The following is an 18,201-nucleotide window of genomic DNA, read 5'->3' as shown; positions in this document are numbered from 1 at the left end:
ACTCACTGTGAGGTGTGCTGCTGCTGACCTGAGCAAAATGAAATGAAAACACGCACAAAGCTGCTACTGGAAATCTACGGCTCCTGTCACACCATACAAGAACAGTGCTTTTAGCTTTGTTCTTCATCACAGGCTTGTTTGCATGTCTTTATGGACACCAGGTCTCTTTCTGAAGAAAGCAGATCAATTCTTTTCTCTGCATCATCATTTTGTTATTAAAACACAGTTTTATTGAAAGAGGCAGTCTTCTAATGTAAAAGTAGCATTAGAACAACTGTCGGCCTTCAGTCAGCATCAGTTTCTACCTTAAGTCTACCCTGCTTGCCCGTTAGTCTCTTCTCAAACTCTTCTTCGCTAATTTTTCCCTTCTTTAATTTCTTCAAGAGTCTTGTGTCATTCAGCAGCTCTTCCATATCTTCATCTTCAATATCAGAGCCCTGTTGGCAGTTGAAAAACAACAAATGAAACACAACACCAAAAGGCTTTCATTCTAATACAGCTAAATACAAGAGACATTTATAACTCAGATTTTTCCGGGACTTTCCAAGCAGGAAATAATTCCCGATTTCTACCTAGGAAACTGTGTCACCCTCAGTTACATTTGTTGAGAACTGAAAAAAGCAAGGAGGAACAGTCAAGCACTGCCCCTACCACGCCCAACAGCTGCACCTCTGAGAAACAAAAACCTACGCTACCTCTGGTGGCAGCATTACTGACTGGCAGCCAAGGCTGGAGAAGCTGGTTTGATGTTTGCCTTTAAAAAGCTTCCCTACAATTTTTTTAAGCTTTGTCTGCCAAGGTCCTATTGCATCAAATAAACCCCATGGCTCTGCCATCTGAAGGTGCATACGTGCACTCAGTGATCACACGCAGTCTGACACAATGGCCACACCTCACCTCCTCGCGCTTCCTTTTAGCCGTTATTTTCTTTTTCTTCTCCTTCTTGGCTTTCTGCTTCGACCAGGCTTTGTTCTTTATAAATTTCTTTTTGCCTCCATTTTCCTCTCTTTCTTTTCTTTGTTGCTCTAATTGCTTTTTTCTCTGTTTTTCTCTATTTTTATCCTTAAATGAAATGGAGTCTGTATTAACAGTGACGGGAGTAAAGTCTTGGAAACATTTTCCTCTTAGTTCAGGCATCTTTGGCATTTTTAACAATGCAAAACCTTTAGCAAGGCTAGCGAAATCCAGATCTGTTAAAATAAAGATGGTAAAATCAGTCTACTGGATAGAAAGTTAATTTCACTTAGTAAATCGCAGAAAAAAAAAAACCATTTTCTTATTGTACTGTTTGCATTTGATACTTAATACTAGTAACAATGCTAAGCCACTTTTATTTATGTCAGTTTTGGTCAAACTTGCTAATTAAACATTCTCTCTTGAAAACTATGGGAAATGTTGCCGTAAAAATAGGTGTTTTATCAGAATCTGATGCTGCGGAAAGTTAAGTTGGATATCAGGAATTAGTAGTTGAAGTTTGTGGACAATAACACTGTTTTTTGCCAAACCAAAGACTGTTTTCTAAAGAGAAGAGAAAAAGATACCAGCTCCTGCTGGGAATTACCTTTTATTCGGAAGATCAGGTTACATTCGTGTTTGCCATAAGCCTGGACGTAAGACACAAACGCCTTCATCCCTTTCTCAAACACTGCGCGGTCGGCCAGGGCCATGGACTGCAGCTTTGGGAGAAGATCCAACACGTCTGTCTGTGGTTTCATTTCCTGCATAGGACACTGAAAACCAAAGAAGACTTAAGAAAACAAAGGAAAAGTTTGGCTGAATGATTGAAAATGTACCGTGAAGCTTCAAGCACCCCCTTCTCCAGTTAATCCTGGGCAAACCGAGGCCCCTTTCCCCCTTCTCTTGGTCGTTTCAACGCGCTGGCTCCCCACTGACCCCGTGCAGCTGTCCCAGCCCAGCAACACAACTTGTACGCTGCAGCTCAAGAGGCAACACCTCTGTCTCACACCTTATCTAGCTACATTCTTGCCAGCAGGGCTCTGGAGAATTTATACAATTAACTCCACAAATGCAAGACAAGACACGGGAAATTGAGTTAAAAGTAAAGAGCACTGAGTGCGGCGCGTGAACTGGCAAGGGCAGGGCTGGCAGGAGGAGCTCAAGCCAGCGCTGCCCTTCTGGAAATGCTGCATCTACACACCCTTGGAATGAAAAGCCTTTCCTTACTCAGTGCATCATATATTCCTATTACAAACTCAGCAGGGAACACTGGGAGCAACCATGTTCTAATGGAGAGTTGCATTTCGCAATTAATAAGCAGCTCTTGTCTTCACTTTTCTTTGTCTTTTTTTTCTTGTATGCACCTCTGCTAAAGCATGATCTATGCGTATGACCTTAAGTCCTACAAATTCTGATTCAAAATTGCTATCGTTAAGCTTGTCCCCTTGCCCTTTCCTGTTTCAGGGTAGAGTAAAAGCCAACTCACCTTTTGGTTGATTGACAGGAAGTTAACGTAAGATTCTTCCATGGGAAGCAAAAATACAAGTGCGCTGCCTGCATTGCCGATCCGCGCCGTTCGGCCACACCGATGCACAAAGGCACTGAAACAACACAACAAGAGTTCCCATAAGAGATGCTCAGTCAATTTTTAAGGTACTAGACAGCAAAAGGGGAAATCTGATGGGATGGTAAATAATTGTGCTACGTGCTATGCACTTCTGAACTAATCCAGCAGGAATTGGTACAAACGGGTAGCAGCCCTGCTCCACTGTTAGGACTGCATGCTGAAACAATGGTCATAGGCTCTGGGATGGAGTTTAAGCAAATGGTAGGGAGAATTGTGACACTGGAAATTAAAATACATGGAAAAGCATCTTCCATGTGAACTTTCAATGTACGTTCCTTGAGGAGCTCTGTCCCCTCCTCTCACCTCTGTTTTCATTCACCCTAGCGTCTCACCTCTCACCACTGCTTCGATACTCTCGCACCAACAGGCCAGAGAGCCTCTTCCCACCAGTGTAAGTGGCAAACACCCATTTGACTTACACACAAACACCACAAAGTCATTTCAGTTCAAAGCACTTATAACAAAAATCACAGCATTTCATCCTCCCTTGCTCACGTGTTATTCTGTGACCGCTCAGACTGACTTCCAGGCAGTGATTAAATGTGTTTTCCACAGTTGTGTGTTCTGAGTTTGCATCTTAACAGTATAATAACATGACCACAAGTAGAGTAAAGGTTCTTAAGAGCTGAACTTGTACCTTGCACTGCTGGGTGGGTCATACTGTAAAACCCAGTTCACTTCTGGGATGTCTATGCCACGGGCCATCACGTCAGTGCAAACTAAAATGCCGCTAGGAAGAAGAAAAAGTGCATTTTCATTAAAGTGGCCATTGAGAAGAGCTGCCCCCTCCCCCCAGCTGCGTGTTCGGCATCTGCACCAGAGAATGAGGAACAAAACATTCTAAAACATTTGGTTTTTTGAAAAGACACAAAATACAAGGTAAGTGCAGCTTCCAACTAGAATTCTACATAACATTAGGAAAAGGAATGTGATTTATATTACAGACAACATGTCACTATGTTCTATTTTTACATCACTGTTGCATCCACCACAGCTGAATGTAATACTATAAATGGTTTAATAAAAGGACCTCAGAGCATCCCATTTAAAACAGTAGTTCCTCTAGTCCCTTGGTAATTATCCTTCTTATAACGCACAATGCCAAAAACTGAGGTCCCACACAATAAAAAAATGACAGCTAATGGGGCGAGAGTTTCCTAATGCCCTGCAAAGCTGACAAAGAACACTTTTCTGCAGGTAAATTACAGCACCACGTTGCCATGTTCTTGTTTGTATAGCAACAAAAGCAGTATCCTGGGTTTCCGCCCTGGTTACTCATCAGGAAAAGTTTATTTTCACCTCCAGCTCCCTGCTACCAGTACGTTTATGCAGCGAGGCTGATGCGAGGTTGGAGTGTGACAGTTCAATGTGCCCAGTAATACAGCAGCACAGTCAGCAGCAAGAAACATCACAACCTGCAGGGGGTCCTGGACTGCAGGGTACCCTAAAGCCACATCCCTGCACCTTCTGCCACACAGATTTTCTCAATTAGACTGGACGTGCTCCAGCCGCATTTCCGCTCTGTTTGTGATCATACTTTTGAGTACCTAAGCACAGCTTGTGTTATCACAAACACATTCAGAACCAGCTGGTAGCATCCTTCTAACCACACCACCACAGTTCCACACTTCCGTGGTGGAATAACGCTGTCAGACAGAACGACATATCCCTCACTGCTTTCCCTTTGGCTGCCTTACCCTGCTCCAACGTTCTTACCCTGGGAGCTTCCGAAACTCAGTAAAAATCCTGTTACGCTTGTGTTTCATTTTCCCATGAATGCTCATTATTTTCACTTGCTTGATTAAGGATTCCAAAGCCTTCCCATAGTATTCCACGCAGGCACACGTGCTGTTGCAATAAGGACAGACATAAAAGAAAAAGATTATGCTGGATTTTTAATCTGGTTTAGTCAATCAAGCTAGAGCGCTCTGAGACCTATGTTTATTTAAAAGGCGTACATAATTTTTAGAATTAATAGATAATCCTCTAGAATGCCTTACTTTAAAAATGCATTTAAAATGTATGTTTTGTTTAATAAAGTTCAACGCAATCCTGACATCAATCTGGGTTTATGCACCGTTTAAAAGGAATCACTTCCAAATTAGTTGTGTCCTTTTCCACAGAGGGCAGAGTTTGGGAATTTACGTAATAAACCACCACGCTATTGTCACAATAAAACCCAAACTGAATTACCTGAAGAAGACTAGATGTTTCTCCTGTTTGTGCTGTCGAAGAAAATGCACCAACTGATTAAATTTTTCATCTGCTTTGCATACCTACACAAGGCAAGGAAAAAGGGAAAAAAAAAAATAAAATGCATCCTGTTTTAAGTAAAAATAAATACTTCCATCCCCAGCCACAATTCCTCTCGCATGTCAGTTTCTCAGGTTTCCCTCAGCCACTTCTCCGAAACTGCCAGCGCCTCCTCCCACACCCACTCAACTAGAAGCAGGTCGAGGAGCCGCAGCATGGTGGCTGCTTTGGGATCACAGCTCCTGGCCAGCCCAACAAACCTCACAGCAGGAAACAACAGGGCTGCTAATTCAGATCTTTCTCCTCGGCTGGTTACTGATCTTCAGAGAACCCGAGAGCGCCTTGGAGACTTCCAGCTCCTCTATTAATGTGATTGTAACTGCCCAAGATTTAAAAACTCATTGATGGAACCAGAGGAAGAGGAGAGGGAACAAGAAACAAAGCATAGAGGTTCACACCATGTAATAGTTCTCCAGGCGTGTTGGAGTTTTCTGTGTGTTGGTTGCTGCCACTCCCTTCTCCTTCACTGAGATGCGGACAGGATTCCGGAGACCAGCTCTCACCAGGTTCTCCACTTCTTGAGTTTGAGTTGCTGAGAACAGACCTGTCCGCCTCTGCTTGGGCAAAAAGTCCAGAATGGTGTTCAAACTGCAAGTGAGCACACGTGAAACGTAACTGTCCCAGGACTGCCCTCAGAGAAACGGTGCACGATTGGAAGTGAGAGTTTATAAACAGAGAGCCTAGTATACACCATCTTCCATTGAGCTAATTAAGAGAAAAGGTACAGAGCTCATGTATTATTTAAATACCTTGCTTCAAAACCCATGTCTAAGAGTCTGTCTGCTTCATCTAACACCAACACATCAAGAGACTTCACACAGCTTGCTAGATCCAGCCCATCTGCTTTTCTTCTGAACAGATCCTCCAAGCGGCCCGGCGTAGCCACAATGATGTTCCCGCTGTTTGTGAACAAGACACACAGCAATTCGTAACCACAAGGTAAAGACTGTGGAAGAACTGCTACCAAAATCACCACCGCACAAACCTGCACCCTAGTTGACCACACTTGTCAATATCACAATTTCAGTTTGTCACTTCTGGCTGTATTCACGTTTCACTGCCTTTCAGATACCAAGTTGATGGGAGAAGAAATGCTCAGGTGAAAACACGCCATTTGCGGTCACACAAGTTTACAACACAATCAGCAGCGACGGAAAACAACTATCAGCTAGAAGAAACATTTTGTAAAAGCCAGAAGCAATTAGGATTGCTTAAAAACTTCATCATGGCTATTGGCACCAAATAGTTCCTGAAAGTTATTCATCAACATGGTCTCAATCTCACTACGGCCTACTGATCGTACAAAGTCTACAAGAAAGAAGGAACTGAAATATTCAGTGAAGACAGTTTTCAACTCACTCGTGCTGCATGCTGTTCTTGACCCAAACAGCACAAAAATGGCACAAACTGCACATCTGATCCTTTCTTAGCATCTCACTGGGGCGTATCTCATGCAAGGAAAAGAATTCGCCATTTCCTCAGCATATATCCTAACAAACTCATGCAGCACCACCTAATTTTAATGCCAGCAAGACCAAAGCCCTAATATGAAAATTTCAAGAATGAGAAAATCACAGCTGTGAGGAACTGATAAAAATTATTAACAAGCAACTCACCCGTGTTCTTTAAACTTTTCAACATCTTCTATGGGATTCCTACCACCAATTAAAAGAATTTGACTAAAACAATAAAACAGAGATTCAAGTCATCTTCAAGTTTTGCAAATATATGAGTGACAGACATCCAAAGAAAAGGGAACTACAGTCACAGCAAGCCTAAAGGTCACTCACGTAAACCTGGGCAAGTGCTTTGTGAAATGTGACAGCACCTCATTAATCTGAATCGCTAACTCTCTCGTTGGTGTGATAATTATGGCTCCAACCTGCGCAGGAAAACCAAAAAGAATTTAAAGAAAATAGAAGACTAGAAGAAAAATTTGGGAAAAATTCTCCCTTACAAGCTAAGCAAATATAAGCTATGTTTACGATGCCACTTTTAGACAAAATATTCCCACAGAAATACAATAAAGTATACAAAACAGTGGAAAAGATCTACAAAAGAGGTACTGCACTGAACAATGAAATAGCTCAGCTCAAATAGCTTTAACAGCAAATAGCAACGCAAGTTCTCTATACACCAAAATCGGCTTAAAGGAAATGGAACCTAAAAAGGATTCAAAGGCTCTTGTTTGCAGCACATCATTGTATTTGATATTTTAAGACATTTTTCTCACAGCTCGGGAACTTGTTTCAATCACGTCAAATAAATACAACATATTTGAGTGCAAAGAAAGCACCTCACTACTTAAGTTCAAGTTTTAAACCGTTTCTTGTTATCGTTACCCCACAGAACTGAGCACCGAGTCACCTTACGTGTATGGAATTTTCCTTAACAGTGCTTTTCCTGAAATCCTCAAACCTTATTGGCACGCTGTAAAAAAAGCATTCAAGACTAAATAACTTAACCTTACCTGCATTTTCTTTAATTTCTCTTCCCGCCTCAGAAGAATTTCAAGTATGGGAATTACAAATGCCAAGGTTTTGCCACTGCCAGTTACCTGTGAGCAAGGAAAGCGAGTCAGCGCTGCCTCGGCTCCAGAGACAACCCGGGAAAAGCCAGGAACACCACTAAGGAGCAGCACTCACCGCTTCTGCGGCTACGTCCTTGTGATTCATGAAGAGCGGGATGGTTGCAGACTGAGAAAAGAGAAACATCATCTGAGTTTGTTCTGCTGGAAACGAACCTCAAAGTGGCCAAACCCCAGAGCCACTGAAGCCTCTGTGAACGCTGCCTGGCAAGGAGAGTCAGGAGATGCCCTGCCCGTGGCAGGGGTGAGCCTGAGCATAGAATAGCTTGGGTTGGAAAGGACTTTAAAGATTATCCAGTTCCAACCCCCTGCACGGGCAGGGACACCTCCCCCTGGATCAGGCTGCCCAAGGCCCATCCAGCCTGGCCCTGAACCCCTCCAGGGATGGGGCAGCCACAGCTTCCCTGGGCAACCTGGACCAGGGCCTCACCACCCTCACGGTGAAGAAATTCCTCCTTATGTCCAGTCTAAATCTTCCCTCTCCACTTTATTCCCATTGCACCTCACGCTATCACCCCACGGCTTTGTAAACAGCCCCTTCCCAGCTTTCCTGGAGTCCCTTCAAGCGCTGGCAGCTGCTCTAAGGTCTCCCCGGCGCCTTCCCTTCCCCAGGCTGAACACCCGCCCCTCGGCCCGGCCCCGTTCGGAGCTGCTCCCGCCCCCGGCTCGTCTCGCGGCCTCCTCCGGCCTCGCTCCAATCGTTCCATCTCCTCCCGACCGACGGGCTGCGAGGCCCCTTCCACCCGAGCCGCCCCCCGGCTCCCACCTGCACCGGGGTCATGCTGGCGAAGCCGAGCTCCCGCAGCGCCCGCCGCACGCCGGGGCTCAGCGCCACCGGCAGCGCCTCCCAGCGCCCCTCTCCGCCCGCCATCGCCGCCCCGCCGCGGGCACAGCGCGCCTGCCAGCCGGGCGCCGCCGCGGGGACGGGGCCGCCGCGCTTCGGTTCCGGGCGCCGCGGGGTCCCGGCGTGGGGCGCGCTCCGGCCGAGGCGGAAAGGCGCACGGACCGGCAGCGCCCGCCGGAAGCGGCGAGGGCGGGGGGAGGGACGGCCGGGAGGGGCGGGACAGCGGGACCGGGGCTGGGGGAGAGCGCCGCGTGCACCGGGCTGTCGAACCCCGCCAGGCATGGAGACCCAGCCCCTCCCTGGGCAGCCTCTGCCGGGGCCCGATGAGCCCCCGTGGAGAAACGTCCCCATGTCCAGCCTGACCCTCCCCTGGCGGAGCTTGAGGCCATCGCCCCTTGTCCTGTCCCTTGGGAGAAGAGCCCAGCTCCCTCCTCTCCACAACCTCCTTTCAGGGAGTTGGAGAGAGCAATGAGGTCTCCCCTCAGCCTCCTCTTCTCCAGGCTAAACACCCCCAGCTCTCTCAGCCATTCCTCATAAGGCCTGTTCTCCAGCCCCCTCACCAGCTTTGTGGCTCTTCTCTGGACTCGCTCCAGAGCCTCAACATCCTTCTTGTGGTGAGGGGCCCAGAACTGAACACAGGATTCGAGGAGCGGTCTCACCAGTGCCGAGTCCACAGGGAGAAGAACCTCCCTGGCCCTGCTGGCCACGCCGTGTCTGATCCAAGCCAAGATGCCATTGGGCTTCTTGGCCACCTGGGCCACTGCTGGCTCATGTTCAGTCGCTGTCAACCAACCCCCCCAGGTCCTTCTCCTCCAGGCAGTTTCCAGCCAGACTTCTCCTAGTCTGTAGCTGCTCAGGGTTGTTGTGCCCCAAGTGCAGGACCCGGCATTTGGCCTTGTTAAACCTCATCCCATTGGTCTCAGCCCATGATCCAGCCTGTTCAGATCCCTTTGGATCCTCCCGACCCTCCAGCAGTTCCACACTTCCACCCAGCTTAGTGTCATCCGCAAACTTGCTAAGGGTGCACTCGATGCCTTCATCCAGGTCATTGATAAAGACACTGAACAGGGCTGGACCCAGCACCGAGCCCTGGGGACACCACTTGGGACTGGCCTCCAGCTGGAATTAATTCCATTTCCCACCACTCTCTGGGCCCTCCACCCATTCAGCAGAGGACGCGCCTGCCCAGGCCAGTTTCTTAAGCAGGATTCCTCCTGCCTGCTGACAAAGCAGAATGGCTTTGGGAAGAACCATACAAGCATTTGGTTGGAAAAGACTTGCCAGATCATCAAGTCCAACCGTACCTGTCCCCCACTAAACCAGATCCCTAAGCACTTCATCTGCCCATCTTTCAAATCCCTCCAGGGATGGGGACTCCACCACCTCCTTGGGCAGCTCTGCCAAGCCCAAGAACCCTTTCAGTGAAGACCTTCTTCCACAATATGAAAAGCTTTGAGTTTTAAACTGCGCTTCCTTAAAGCATCAAAGAAGATACAAAGCTACTTTATTTTTTTTAAAGAATTTGTTTATTTATCGAACTTGGGTCGTATTTCGATTCACAACCAATTTTTAAATGTACATCTTTGAATTCAATTGTAAGTGTTTTACACAAAAATATTGGCACACAACAGTCGCGATAAGGTGTAACAGCCACCTTTCTGAAGAACTGCTGCCAGTGTTTGCCCGAGGTTGAAAAAACTTTACCTGGAACATGAAAACCTGTAACAAATCTTAAATTAATTGTACAAAACTGTTGCGTGTTGCTTGTAGAGGCTCCCCCCTGGAAAAGACCCCATCCCACCCCAAGATGATTACAACTAATATACATCAGTCACAACATAATCCTGGCTCAGCACCCACATCAGACGCTTCTTTAATTTTTAAACCAATCAGATACTGAGGAAAGAAACTTTATACAAAAACAAATCTACATGTGCCTGAAAAAAAAAAACATGCCAGTATTTAGCATTGTGCTAATTATGATCGGATAACGGCAGGGACTGCCGCTGAAATTAAATATAAGGGCTGCATAGCATTGCAATAAACCCCCAGAATGATTAACCCTTTGGCATCAGGAATCCAGGTTTCCCGAACACTAATGCGTGCTGCAGTAGTGCCAACAGTCTGAGCTTCGGACCCGCAAACCCAAAGGGTTAACTATTTTTTGTTTGCCAAGACACTGCACACAGTCAGCTTTGATATAAAACCTGTGAAAGACTTAAAACCACAGGATGAACACTCAGCAATGAGAGAAGAAAACGTATTTTCAGATTGACCGCTTAAAAGAATATAGAGAATAAGTTGCTGCAATTGGGATAGTTACTGGAGAATTCGTTTAAAATAGCAACTAGGTATGAACTCTAGACTAGACGTGGCCAGCTGTCTCCTACTCAAGATTAGAATATAGTTCCAATCGATTTTCCATGGCAGTTTGTGTGAAGAAGGGATTATTTCAATTTCCTAACACCTACCTCAGGGTTAAAGATGTCAAAAATGCAAACAGTCACCTTAGGGCCTTATACTATTTCCCTAGATAGAACTGCAAGGATTTATGAAAACAGGGGAAAAAAGTAACAGTTAGAAAAGACAACAATGCCTGTTACTACAGCTGAATTACAGCGTTTGCAGCTCGCCTGGACATCGCTTAATGTACAGACTAGGCAGATTTCAGTGGAAAAAAAATGTTCCAATTAAGTGAGAAGATTTCAGCACAGCTTTTGCTACAGAAGATATATAAAAACAATTCATTTTTAACTAGGAAGGAACATAAGCAAATAAGTTTTACAGTTCAGTAAAGAGGGTTCAGAAACTACATGACTTTTTTTTTTTGTGACCAGGATGTTTGGTAGACAGTGAGCTGAAATCCGGGACCAGGAAAGTGCTCTTAAACCACCCTTCGGACTTCAAAAAACCTCTTCAGATAGTAGATTTGTCCCAGTGTCATGGCAACTAGTACAAGGGCTTCAAAGAATGACCAAAGAACCACTCTGCTGTTTGTGTTGTCATTAACTGTTGGGGGAAAAGAAAAAAAAAAGCAGTGAGTAACAAAGCATTCAAAAAAAACTTTACACGTACTTTGTCAATGGAACTGAAATACTGCCTATAAACTGCTGATCTTTGTATCACGTCACTCCAACCATCCCAAAAGGGCTCTCTGGTCTAAAGAGATGAGATCCGAGAGAGGCTTGTACTGTGCTACACAAGCAGATGTTTTCACCTCAACTCCACACACGCACTACACAGCAGCCTTCTCTATTCTGGCCACCTCGGAAAAGGCCAAAGGAAACTTTCCGAAGAGAAGTCACTGGCTTTTTCAAGTGATGGCTGCATATCATCTTTAGTTCTAAAGCTTCAGTGTTTTCTTGAATCAGGGCACTAGTAACAGAAGTCATAAAACTGCACACATCCATAGGTTCAAAAAGCTGAGGGGCCAGAGTTTAATGTAATGCTGTATTTTCACATTACGAATATTTGCTCTTTATCATCACTGGGCTTCCTGCAACGTGCCTCCTGGCACTCTCAGTAATATTCTAAAGCGGCACTTCAGAAAGTGAGGGCTGTGACTGGAGAGTTCACCATATGCCCTGCTTGGAAACAACTGCATTGCTGCCCTGTTTCAACAAAAGATTTTTAAAATACTTTGGCTCAATTATTAAGGCACACTCACGGCATTCTGTAAGTTCATTGGAGAGGGCAGAAGGCATTTAAGGCAAAGACACGTACTTGCTCTATGTATTCTTTCACGAACTTCCATGTACTCCTGTTCATGCTTTACAGCTGTCATGGCCACTGCTAACTCATTAATCATCTCTTCTAGCTTGTTCTGATGAGCTGTGGAATAATTTCAGAAGTATCAGTTATTGACTCAAAACCCAAATAATTCAAATTTATGAACAGTTATACTTAATTTCCTGTCGCAGGATAAGCTCTGAAAAATGGAGTCTGTACAGCTGAAAACTTTCTAACCTTACAGCAAAGTACAGTTAATTTTTCTAGCGCCACTTTTCCTAACACGTCTCTCTGGTACTTAATGACTGGGAAAACATCTTTCTCCACATCCAAAGGGAGGCAGAAGACACGCAACTGAGAGTCAGTACGGACCACTTATTTTCAACACGGGCATACTCTTCCAGGAAAACAGAACATAAAACACAGGAGATCAATACCACACACGAGTATCCGTTTTGCCAATCACACCCAATATATTCCAAGCAAATTATCTTAACATTACAGCTTTTCCTAGTTGTTAAGCTTGCAAAAATAGAATGACTGAGAATTTAGCTTAAGATCATGATGCTGGCAAAACGAGATCACTTTCTGAAGCAACATGTCACATCTTGTGATCTCCCAGCTGAGCTGAAGCACAGCACTCGGTGGAAACAAAGGGGCAGGACTGGCTTCAGGTTCTGCTGTGTCGTGAAAGCAGGAGACGAAGAAAATATCAGACCAATGGTAACAAAAAACTAGCTTGAGATAGTTCAGCAAATGGAAGGATCAGAGACCCAAGATTGAGTGATCTGAGTCAATTGCAGGACCTTTTAAATACGCTCAAAAGAGCTGCCCACTGACAAATTTATAAATTATGCAGGTAATTTTCAAAGTTTTCTTGCACAGGAGAGGTTCAAGTCATTATTCCACGACACGCTCTGGGCCATCAGCCCTCTTAAAAAAAGCCTCAAAACCCGACACATTCTCCACTCAAGGGACATACTTGACTTTGAAGATACTTTATTACATTTTTATAAACTATTTCAAGATCACAATCTGAAAACAAAGCTATTCAAAATGCACACCTTATGGGAAGCAGTCAAGAGGACCAGAGAATAACACTCATACAAGCTACAATTAAAATCTAAATAGTGTGTAATCTACACTCGCTTTTCTACTATGGTAAATCCCTTTTTTTCAGGGACAACTGGTCACTGCAATAAGTGCAATTTATTAGTAAGAGAAGAAACCATAGTTGCAGGGTTTGTTTATGCCCATTCAATAAAAAAATACACTCGAGAAAAATGGCTTGCCTTAAAAATTTAAAGCTGCACTAATATTCTTTACAGTAGGTCTATTCAGACTCAATAAAAGATTTAACTGAGTCTTTAAAAAAAAAAAATCAAAAGCCAGGAATTAGTTCCTTTTCAAAGGATATCAAACACTCAATGCACACAGTCATTTACTTGCTAAAATAGAAAACAAGAATTTCCTACTTTTCTAGCTACCTAGTTAGTGATTTCTAAATAAACTTTATAACTTGTTACCCAATACATTAATCTGTTTCTCGTAAAGCAAAATACAAGTTTGAAGTTTTTCCCCTTGTAACTTCACCAATAGTTCATAACCTAAAAGCAGCTCATGGCTTCCCAAAGCACTGGATTATTCAATGCGCATTTTAGCAATAGAAAGCAAATGCCATCTAGAAGATCCAGTTTCTTGGCTGTCCAGTGTTTAATCTCATCTAAAACTCCCAATTAAGCTTTCTGTTAGCCATAAACACCCACTGAAGACAAACTGTCATGGACAAGCATAGGACTTGATCCCAAGAGCCACCAAGTATATAAACATCTCGATGGAAGCTTGCTGGTGCTCAGCATTGCTCAGAATCAGACCTTTTATGTAGTTTATTAAATAGACATTCTCATGCTACAAACAAATGTTACAGAGAAAAAGCAAACATTAGCTGTTAGTGAATGAACGTACGCAAAAGACAGGATGCTAACGAGCTTTCAAAAAGCAGTACACATACCATCCCAGGTATCTCCACCACCTAGAGAAAAGTGTAAGAGATGAACACAAATATGGGACAAAGGGCTGCAGATAAAACAGTCATTTATATGGCTTTGAGAAAGTTTTTGTATCAGCACATTTACCAAAGAGCTCAACGAATACCTGCAGCAGTCTACAAACTGCTGAGCCAACTAGAAATCAAAGAATGAATCTGATTAAAAGACTAAAGGATGAAAGCATTAGTTTCTGCAGATGGCTGAGTGATTGTCTGGTGATTTTGCATTAAACAGTGTACTGAGGTCTAAAAACTTCCTTATCCATATCAGCATGTGCAAGAGAGCAGCTAACTGGACAGCCTGAAAAAACGGGAATTCTGAGAACCCTAGTCAACTTCAAAAGTCATGCAAGTAGGGAACAGCTCCCGCGCTAGAGCTAATTCCTTTCCAGGAATCTTCCTCACCTTCTGTCTCCATGTCTTGCCCCTTTGGAGCTTCCCCAATATCAATAGTAAACATCACTATCTTGGGAGTCATGGTGGACATTCTGTTGCTGAAGCAAAACTTGTAAGTTCCATCCATGTGGGCAGCAAACGTGTATTTTCCACTGGACTCTCGATCGCCTTTATAAATGCCTTTATTATCAGGCCCTGTAATCTGGACGGAGAACAAAATATCATGCATTTAATTTAAAATACAGTGGTTTTAAGCACACCATTACAGTACTGCATACATGTTCTGAAGTTACCCAGTTGTATTTATCAACACCATCTGCAATCCGACGGCTTTGGCCTTCTTCATACTTTCCCTCGCACAACTCCAAAGCAGTGATATATTCTTCTGCCCAGAAATATTTTCTTTTTTTTAAAAAAATCCACAACTTTCTTGGTAAAGAAAGCCCTACAAAGGCCTCTCTTGCCGGCCAAGATTACTGGCCTCCCGTAGTCAAGATAAGAAGCGCTCAAGAACAAGTAAGCCACAGGCTATCTACAGCCCTGGCCGGGCTGCTCGCCAAATTAACAACTGCAGGGCAAACCTTATCTCTGATGCTTGGGAAAAAAAAAAAGAAAAAAAAAGAAAAAAAAGGGCATTCTCCCGAGTGTCAGCGCAGCTTCAGGCACTGTTACGCACTGCTGCAGTCGGCACTGCACACGGGCTTAGGGCCCAACCGGGAGCACTCAGGGTCACTGTGATGTTAAGGGTTCCATCCCGCCAAGCCACCAAACCCAGCTGCCGAGCTTCCACAGTGACATCCAAACGGGATTTGGATCTCACCATGGAAAACAATGTTCCGGGCCCTGTCCTGCACTCGAGCAACGTGTAATTCTAAACTGTTACACTCCCTGTCATCAACGACCCTCTCGTGTTCGACTCATCCCAAACAGCTTTCTGCTCTTCAAGGAGAGGAAAGAACTCTCATTTACCATCCTCCTACCCATTCGATACCTCGAGAAAAGAAGAAAAGGACTCACCCACAACTTCCGAGACAGGAATCGACCTGATGAACGCCGGTACCCTTCGATTCCCGGCGCTGTCTTCGCAACAGACACCCCGTTTCCGTAAAGGGCAGCCCCGCTCCCTCTCCCCCGAACCATTCACGGCCCCGAGCCCGCACCGAGCGGAGCGCCGGGAGACACGCGGCGGGAGCGGCCGGGAGGGCGGGCAGGCGGCCCCGTGCCCGGCAGCGCCTCCGCCAGGCCCGGAGCGAGGCCCCGCGGCGGGACAGGCCGGCCCAGACCCAGGCCCCCCCCTCACCTCCACGTCGATGTCCAGGAATCCCCCCTCCGCCACCTCGAAGATGAGCCCCATCTTCGTACCGGACGGCACCCGCTCCAGGAAGCACTCCTCGGCGTGCGCGTCGATGCTGACGAAGTAGGCGGCGGCCGGGGCGGCCACGGCGGCCAGCAGCGCCAGCACCGCCCGCAGCGGCGACATGGCGGAGCCCAGCGGCAGCGGCACCGAGCGGCGCGGCCAGGCGGGAGGGGGCGCTTCCGGCTCAAGCCGCGCCCCTTCCGGGGCACGGGGCCGCCGCTCATAGGCCGCCACGGCCCCGCTGCCACGTACGGGCCGCGCTACGGCGGCCGCCGAGGGACGAGAGACGGAGACCGCGCAGCGCAGGGGCGGAGCCGGGGAGGGAGCGGGGCGGGGAGCCCCAGCGCGGAGGCACCGGCGGCGGCGGCGGCGGCGGGTGGGACGGGGACCCCGCTGGGCTCCGGCCGCGCCCGAGCGCTAGAGGTCGATTAAGCGCCGGTCGGAAAGGCGGGCGGCCGCGCTTGAGCTCGGTGAGGCCTCTGATGCCCAGTGACGGGGGACAGGACAAGGGGCGGTGGCCTCAGGCTGCGCCAGGGCAGGGTCGGACTGGGTACCAGAAAGAAATTTTTCACAGAAGGGGTCACTGGGCCCTGGCAGAGGCTGCCCGGGGAGGTGGTGGAGTCCCCATCCCTGGAGGGGTTTAAAGGACGGGTAGGCGAGGTGCTCAGGGTTCAGTGGCAGACAGGAGCGGTTGGACTCGATGATCCAAGAGGTCCTTTCCAACCTGCTGATTCTATGATTCTATGAAATATCTTTTCATGGGCAGGCGCTTTAGAAGGTGTAAAGGCTGGTGCTGGATCCAGCTTTCTAGAGAGACATGGCTGCACTCAGCTGTGCACTCCAGCTGTGCAGCAAATGTGACCCAAACGTTTGATTTACGGCAGTAAATTCCGCTCAAGCTGCCGGCTTGGAGCTCGCAGAGGTGGCTGCGCTTGGGCAGGCTCTGGGTGTGTAAAGACTTTGGGCAAGAGAAGCACAAACGTAAGGAGCTGCAGGTCACGTACATGACTGGATAAAAGGACTCTCCTGCTGAGTCACCAAGAACCGCCATTGTTCTCCATGAGTTCGGAGCAAGCCAACCTGGAATTTACTGCTCAGCATGAACTGCTGTGCTGGCTTTTCATCTGTCTCAGTAGCAGTTTTTGTCTTGCTGCTAGCACATTCTTTAAATTATTACTTTTTTCCTCTACATGCATTTCTATATAGCAATTGGAAGTCATCTAATACTGAATTCTGGTGGTATGAACTCTTTTTCTCACTTCTTACTTGGACAAAACAATGATTTCACAGCCTATCTATTCCCCTGCGGTGCTGCAGAGTGTTCTCCCAGTGCTCTGCCCGTACTGCTGCTCCTTCTTGTGCTTTTGCAAGCAGTCTTTGCCTGGAAAGGATGACTATGCCGTTATTCATCCTCATGCTCTCTCTGGAACTTTGTGCAGCATCTTGCAGTGTTAGATGTTGGCAATAAATTTCCTAGTATATTTTCATGGGATATCATTACTACAATAAGTTAGACAACTGAAGGTCAAACTTGGATGTTTGGAGGTTATTTCATTCTCCTCCTGGCTGCTTGTCTCAGTGAAGATCGGCACCCACTGGCAGAGCATGAGGTAGATAAAAATTTGTAACTTGTGACAGAACAAGATGTTGACAGCATTGCCTGAAAAAGCTTGTCTGAGTGTCACATTTTGCGTCATTCACACCTCCTGTTTACTTTCATTGCCATTTCACATCTGCCAAAACCAGAAAACTGATGCTGCATTCACAACACATAGAGGTATCGCTCACTCCAAACTTTGCTTTTGCAGCTCCTGTTTTGCTTATCCTGACTAGTTCCAGTGTTTGATGTTATTTATAGTATCTTGTCCAAAATACAATGCATTGTTCCTACACTGTACAGCAATTGGCAAGATTTCAACCTAAAATTATTTCAGGGCACAATTAATTTGTCTGTAAAGACTCCTCTGGAGCACCTCATACCGAGCGCCATGAGAATAAGAACATTTACAAGCGCACAGTCATATAATCATAGAATCATTGAGGTTGGAAAAGACCTCCAGGATCATCCAGTCCATCTGCCAGCCCATAGAATCATAGAATCATAGAATAACCAGGTTGGAAGAGACCCACCGGATCATCAAGTCCAACCATTCCTATCAAACACTAAACTATGTCCCTTAGCACCTCGTCCACCCGTCCCTTAAACCCCTCCAGGGAAGGTGACTCAACCCCCTCCCTGGGCAGCCTCTGCCAGGGACCAATCACCCTTTCTGTGAAGAATTTTTTCCTGATGTCCAGTCTGAACCTCCCCTGGCAGAGGTTGAGGCCATTCTCTCTTCTCCTG

The 18,201-nt window shown here is 46.2% G+C and overlaps 2 protein-coding genes across 3 annotated transcripts; both read right to left on the bottom strand.

The window, feature by feature from the left end:
* Nucleotides 1-203: 203 nt before the first annotated feature.
* Nucleotides 204-8,359, bottom strand: DDX55 (DEAD-box helicase 55). Its single transcript, XM_069871185.1, has 14 exons — nucleotides 8,251-8,359; nucleotides 7,543-7,593; nucleotides 7,368-7,454; nucleotides 6,688-6,779; nucleotides 6,514-6,576; nucleotides 5,647-5,796; nucleotides 5,296-5,485; nucleotides 4,778-4,860; nucleotides 4,301-4,432; nucleotides 3,222-3,314; nucleotides 2,444-2,558; nucleotides 1,562-1,730; nucleotides 898-1,190; nucleotides 204-437 (listed from the first exon to the last, which is right to left on the bottom strand). The coding sequence occupies exons 1-14, from the start codon at nucleotides 8,353-8,355 to the stop codon at nucleotides 285-287; spliced, it is 1,776 nt and encodes a 591-aa protein (XP_069727286.1). The 5' UTR covers nucleotides 8,356-8,359; the 3' UTR covers nucleotides 204-284.
* Nucleotides 8,360-10,237: 1,878 nt separating this feature from the next.
* On the bottom strand, nucleotides 10,238-16,046 carry TMED2 (transmembrane p24 trafficking protein 2). 2 transcript variants are annotated; one of them, XM_069871188.1, is made up of 5 exons: nucleotides 15,801-16,018; nucleotides 14,510-14,702; nucleotides 14,069-14,089; nucleotides 12,052-12,159; nucleotides 10,238-11,337 (listed from the first exon to the last, which is right to left on the bottom strand). In XM_069871188.1, the coding sequence occupies exons 1-5, from the start codon at nucleotides 15,978-15,980 to the stop codon at nucleotides 11,213-11,215; spliced, it is 627 nt and encodes a 208-aa protein (XP_069727289.1). In that variant the 5' UTR covers nucleotides 15,981-16,018; the 3' UTR covers nucleotides 10,238-11,212. The 2 variants fall into 2 exon arrangements, with proteins under 2 accessions (XP_069727289.1, XP_069727290.1); XM_069871189.1 differs by lacking the exon at nucleotides 14,069-14,089 and having other exon boundaries at nucleotides 15,801-16,046.
* Nucleotides 16,047-18,201: the final 2,155 nt, after the last annotated feature.

Source organism: Phaenicophaeus curvirostris, chromosome 17, assembly GCF_032191515.1.
Source record: "Phaenicophaeus curvirostris isolate KB17595 chromosome 17, BPBGC_Pcur_1.0, whole genome shotgun sequence".
NCBI classification, from domain to species: domain Eukaryota; kingdom Metazoa; phylum Chordata; class Aves; order Cuculiformes; family Cuculidae; genus Phaenicophaeus; species Phaenicophaeus curvirostris.
This window is presented reverse-complemented; position numbering and strand designations above follow the sequence as displayed.

Excerpts from the sequence above, each read along its gene's own strand:
- TMED2 (XM_069871188.1), bottom strand. The coding sequence starts at position 15,980 with ATGTCGCCGCTGCGGGCGGTGCTGGCGCTGCTGGCCGCCGTGGCCGCC. Across the intron at positions 14,090-14,509 it reads GCAAGACATGGAGACAGAAG|GTGGTGGAGATACCTGGGAT; the intron begins GTGAGGAAGATT and ends ACTTTTCTCTAG. Across the intron at positions 12,160-14,068 it reads TGGTGGAGATACCTGGGATG|CTCATCAGAACAAGCTAGAA; the intron begins GTATGTGTACTG and ends ATTATTCCACAG.
- DDX55 (XM_069871185.1), bottom strand. The coding sequence starts at position 8,355 with ATGGCGGGCGGAGAGGGGCGCTGGGAGGCGCTGCCGGTGGCGCTGAGC. Across the intron at positions 7,455-7,542 it reads AGGACGTAGCCGCAGAAGCG|GTAACTGGCAGTGGCAAAAC; the intron begins GTGAGTGCTGCT and ends CCTTGCTCACAG. Across the intron at positions 2,559-3,221 it reads GACCCACCCAGCAGTGCAAG|TGCCTTTGTGCATCGGTGTG; the intron begins GTACAAGTTCAG and ends GTGTTGTTTCAG.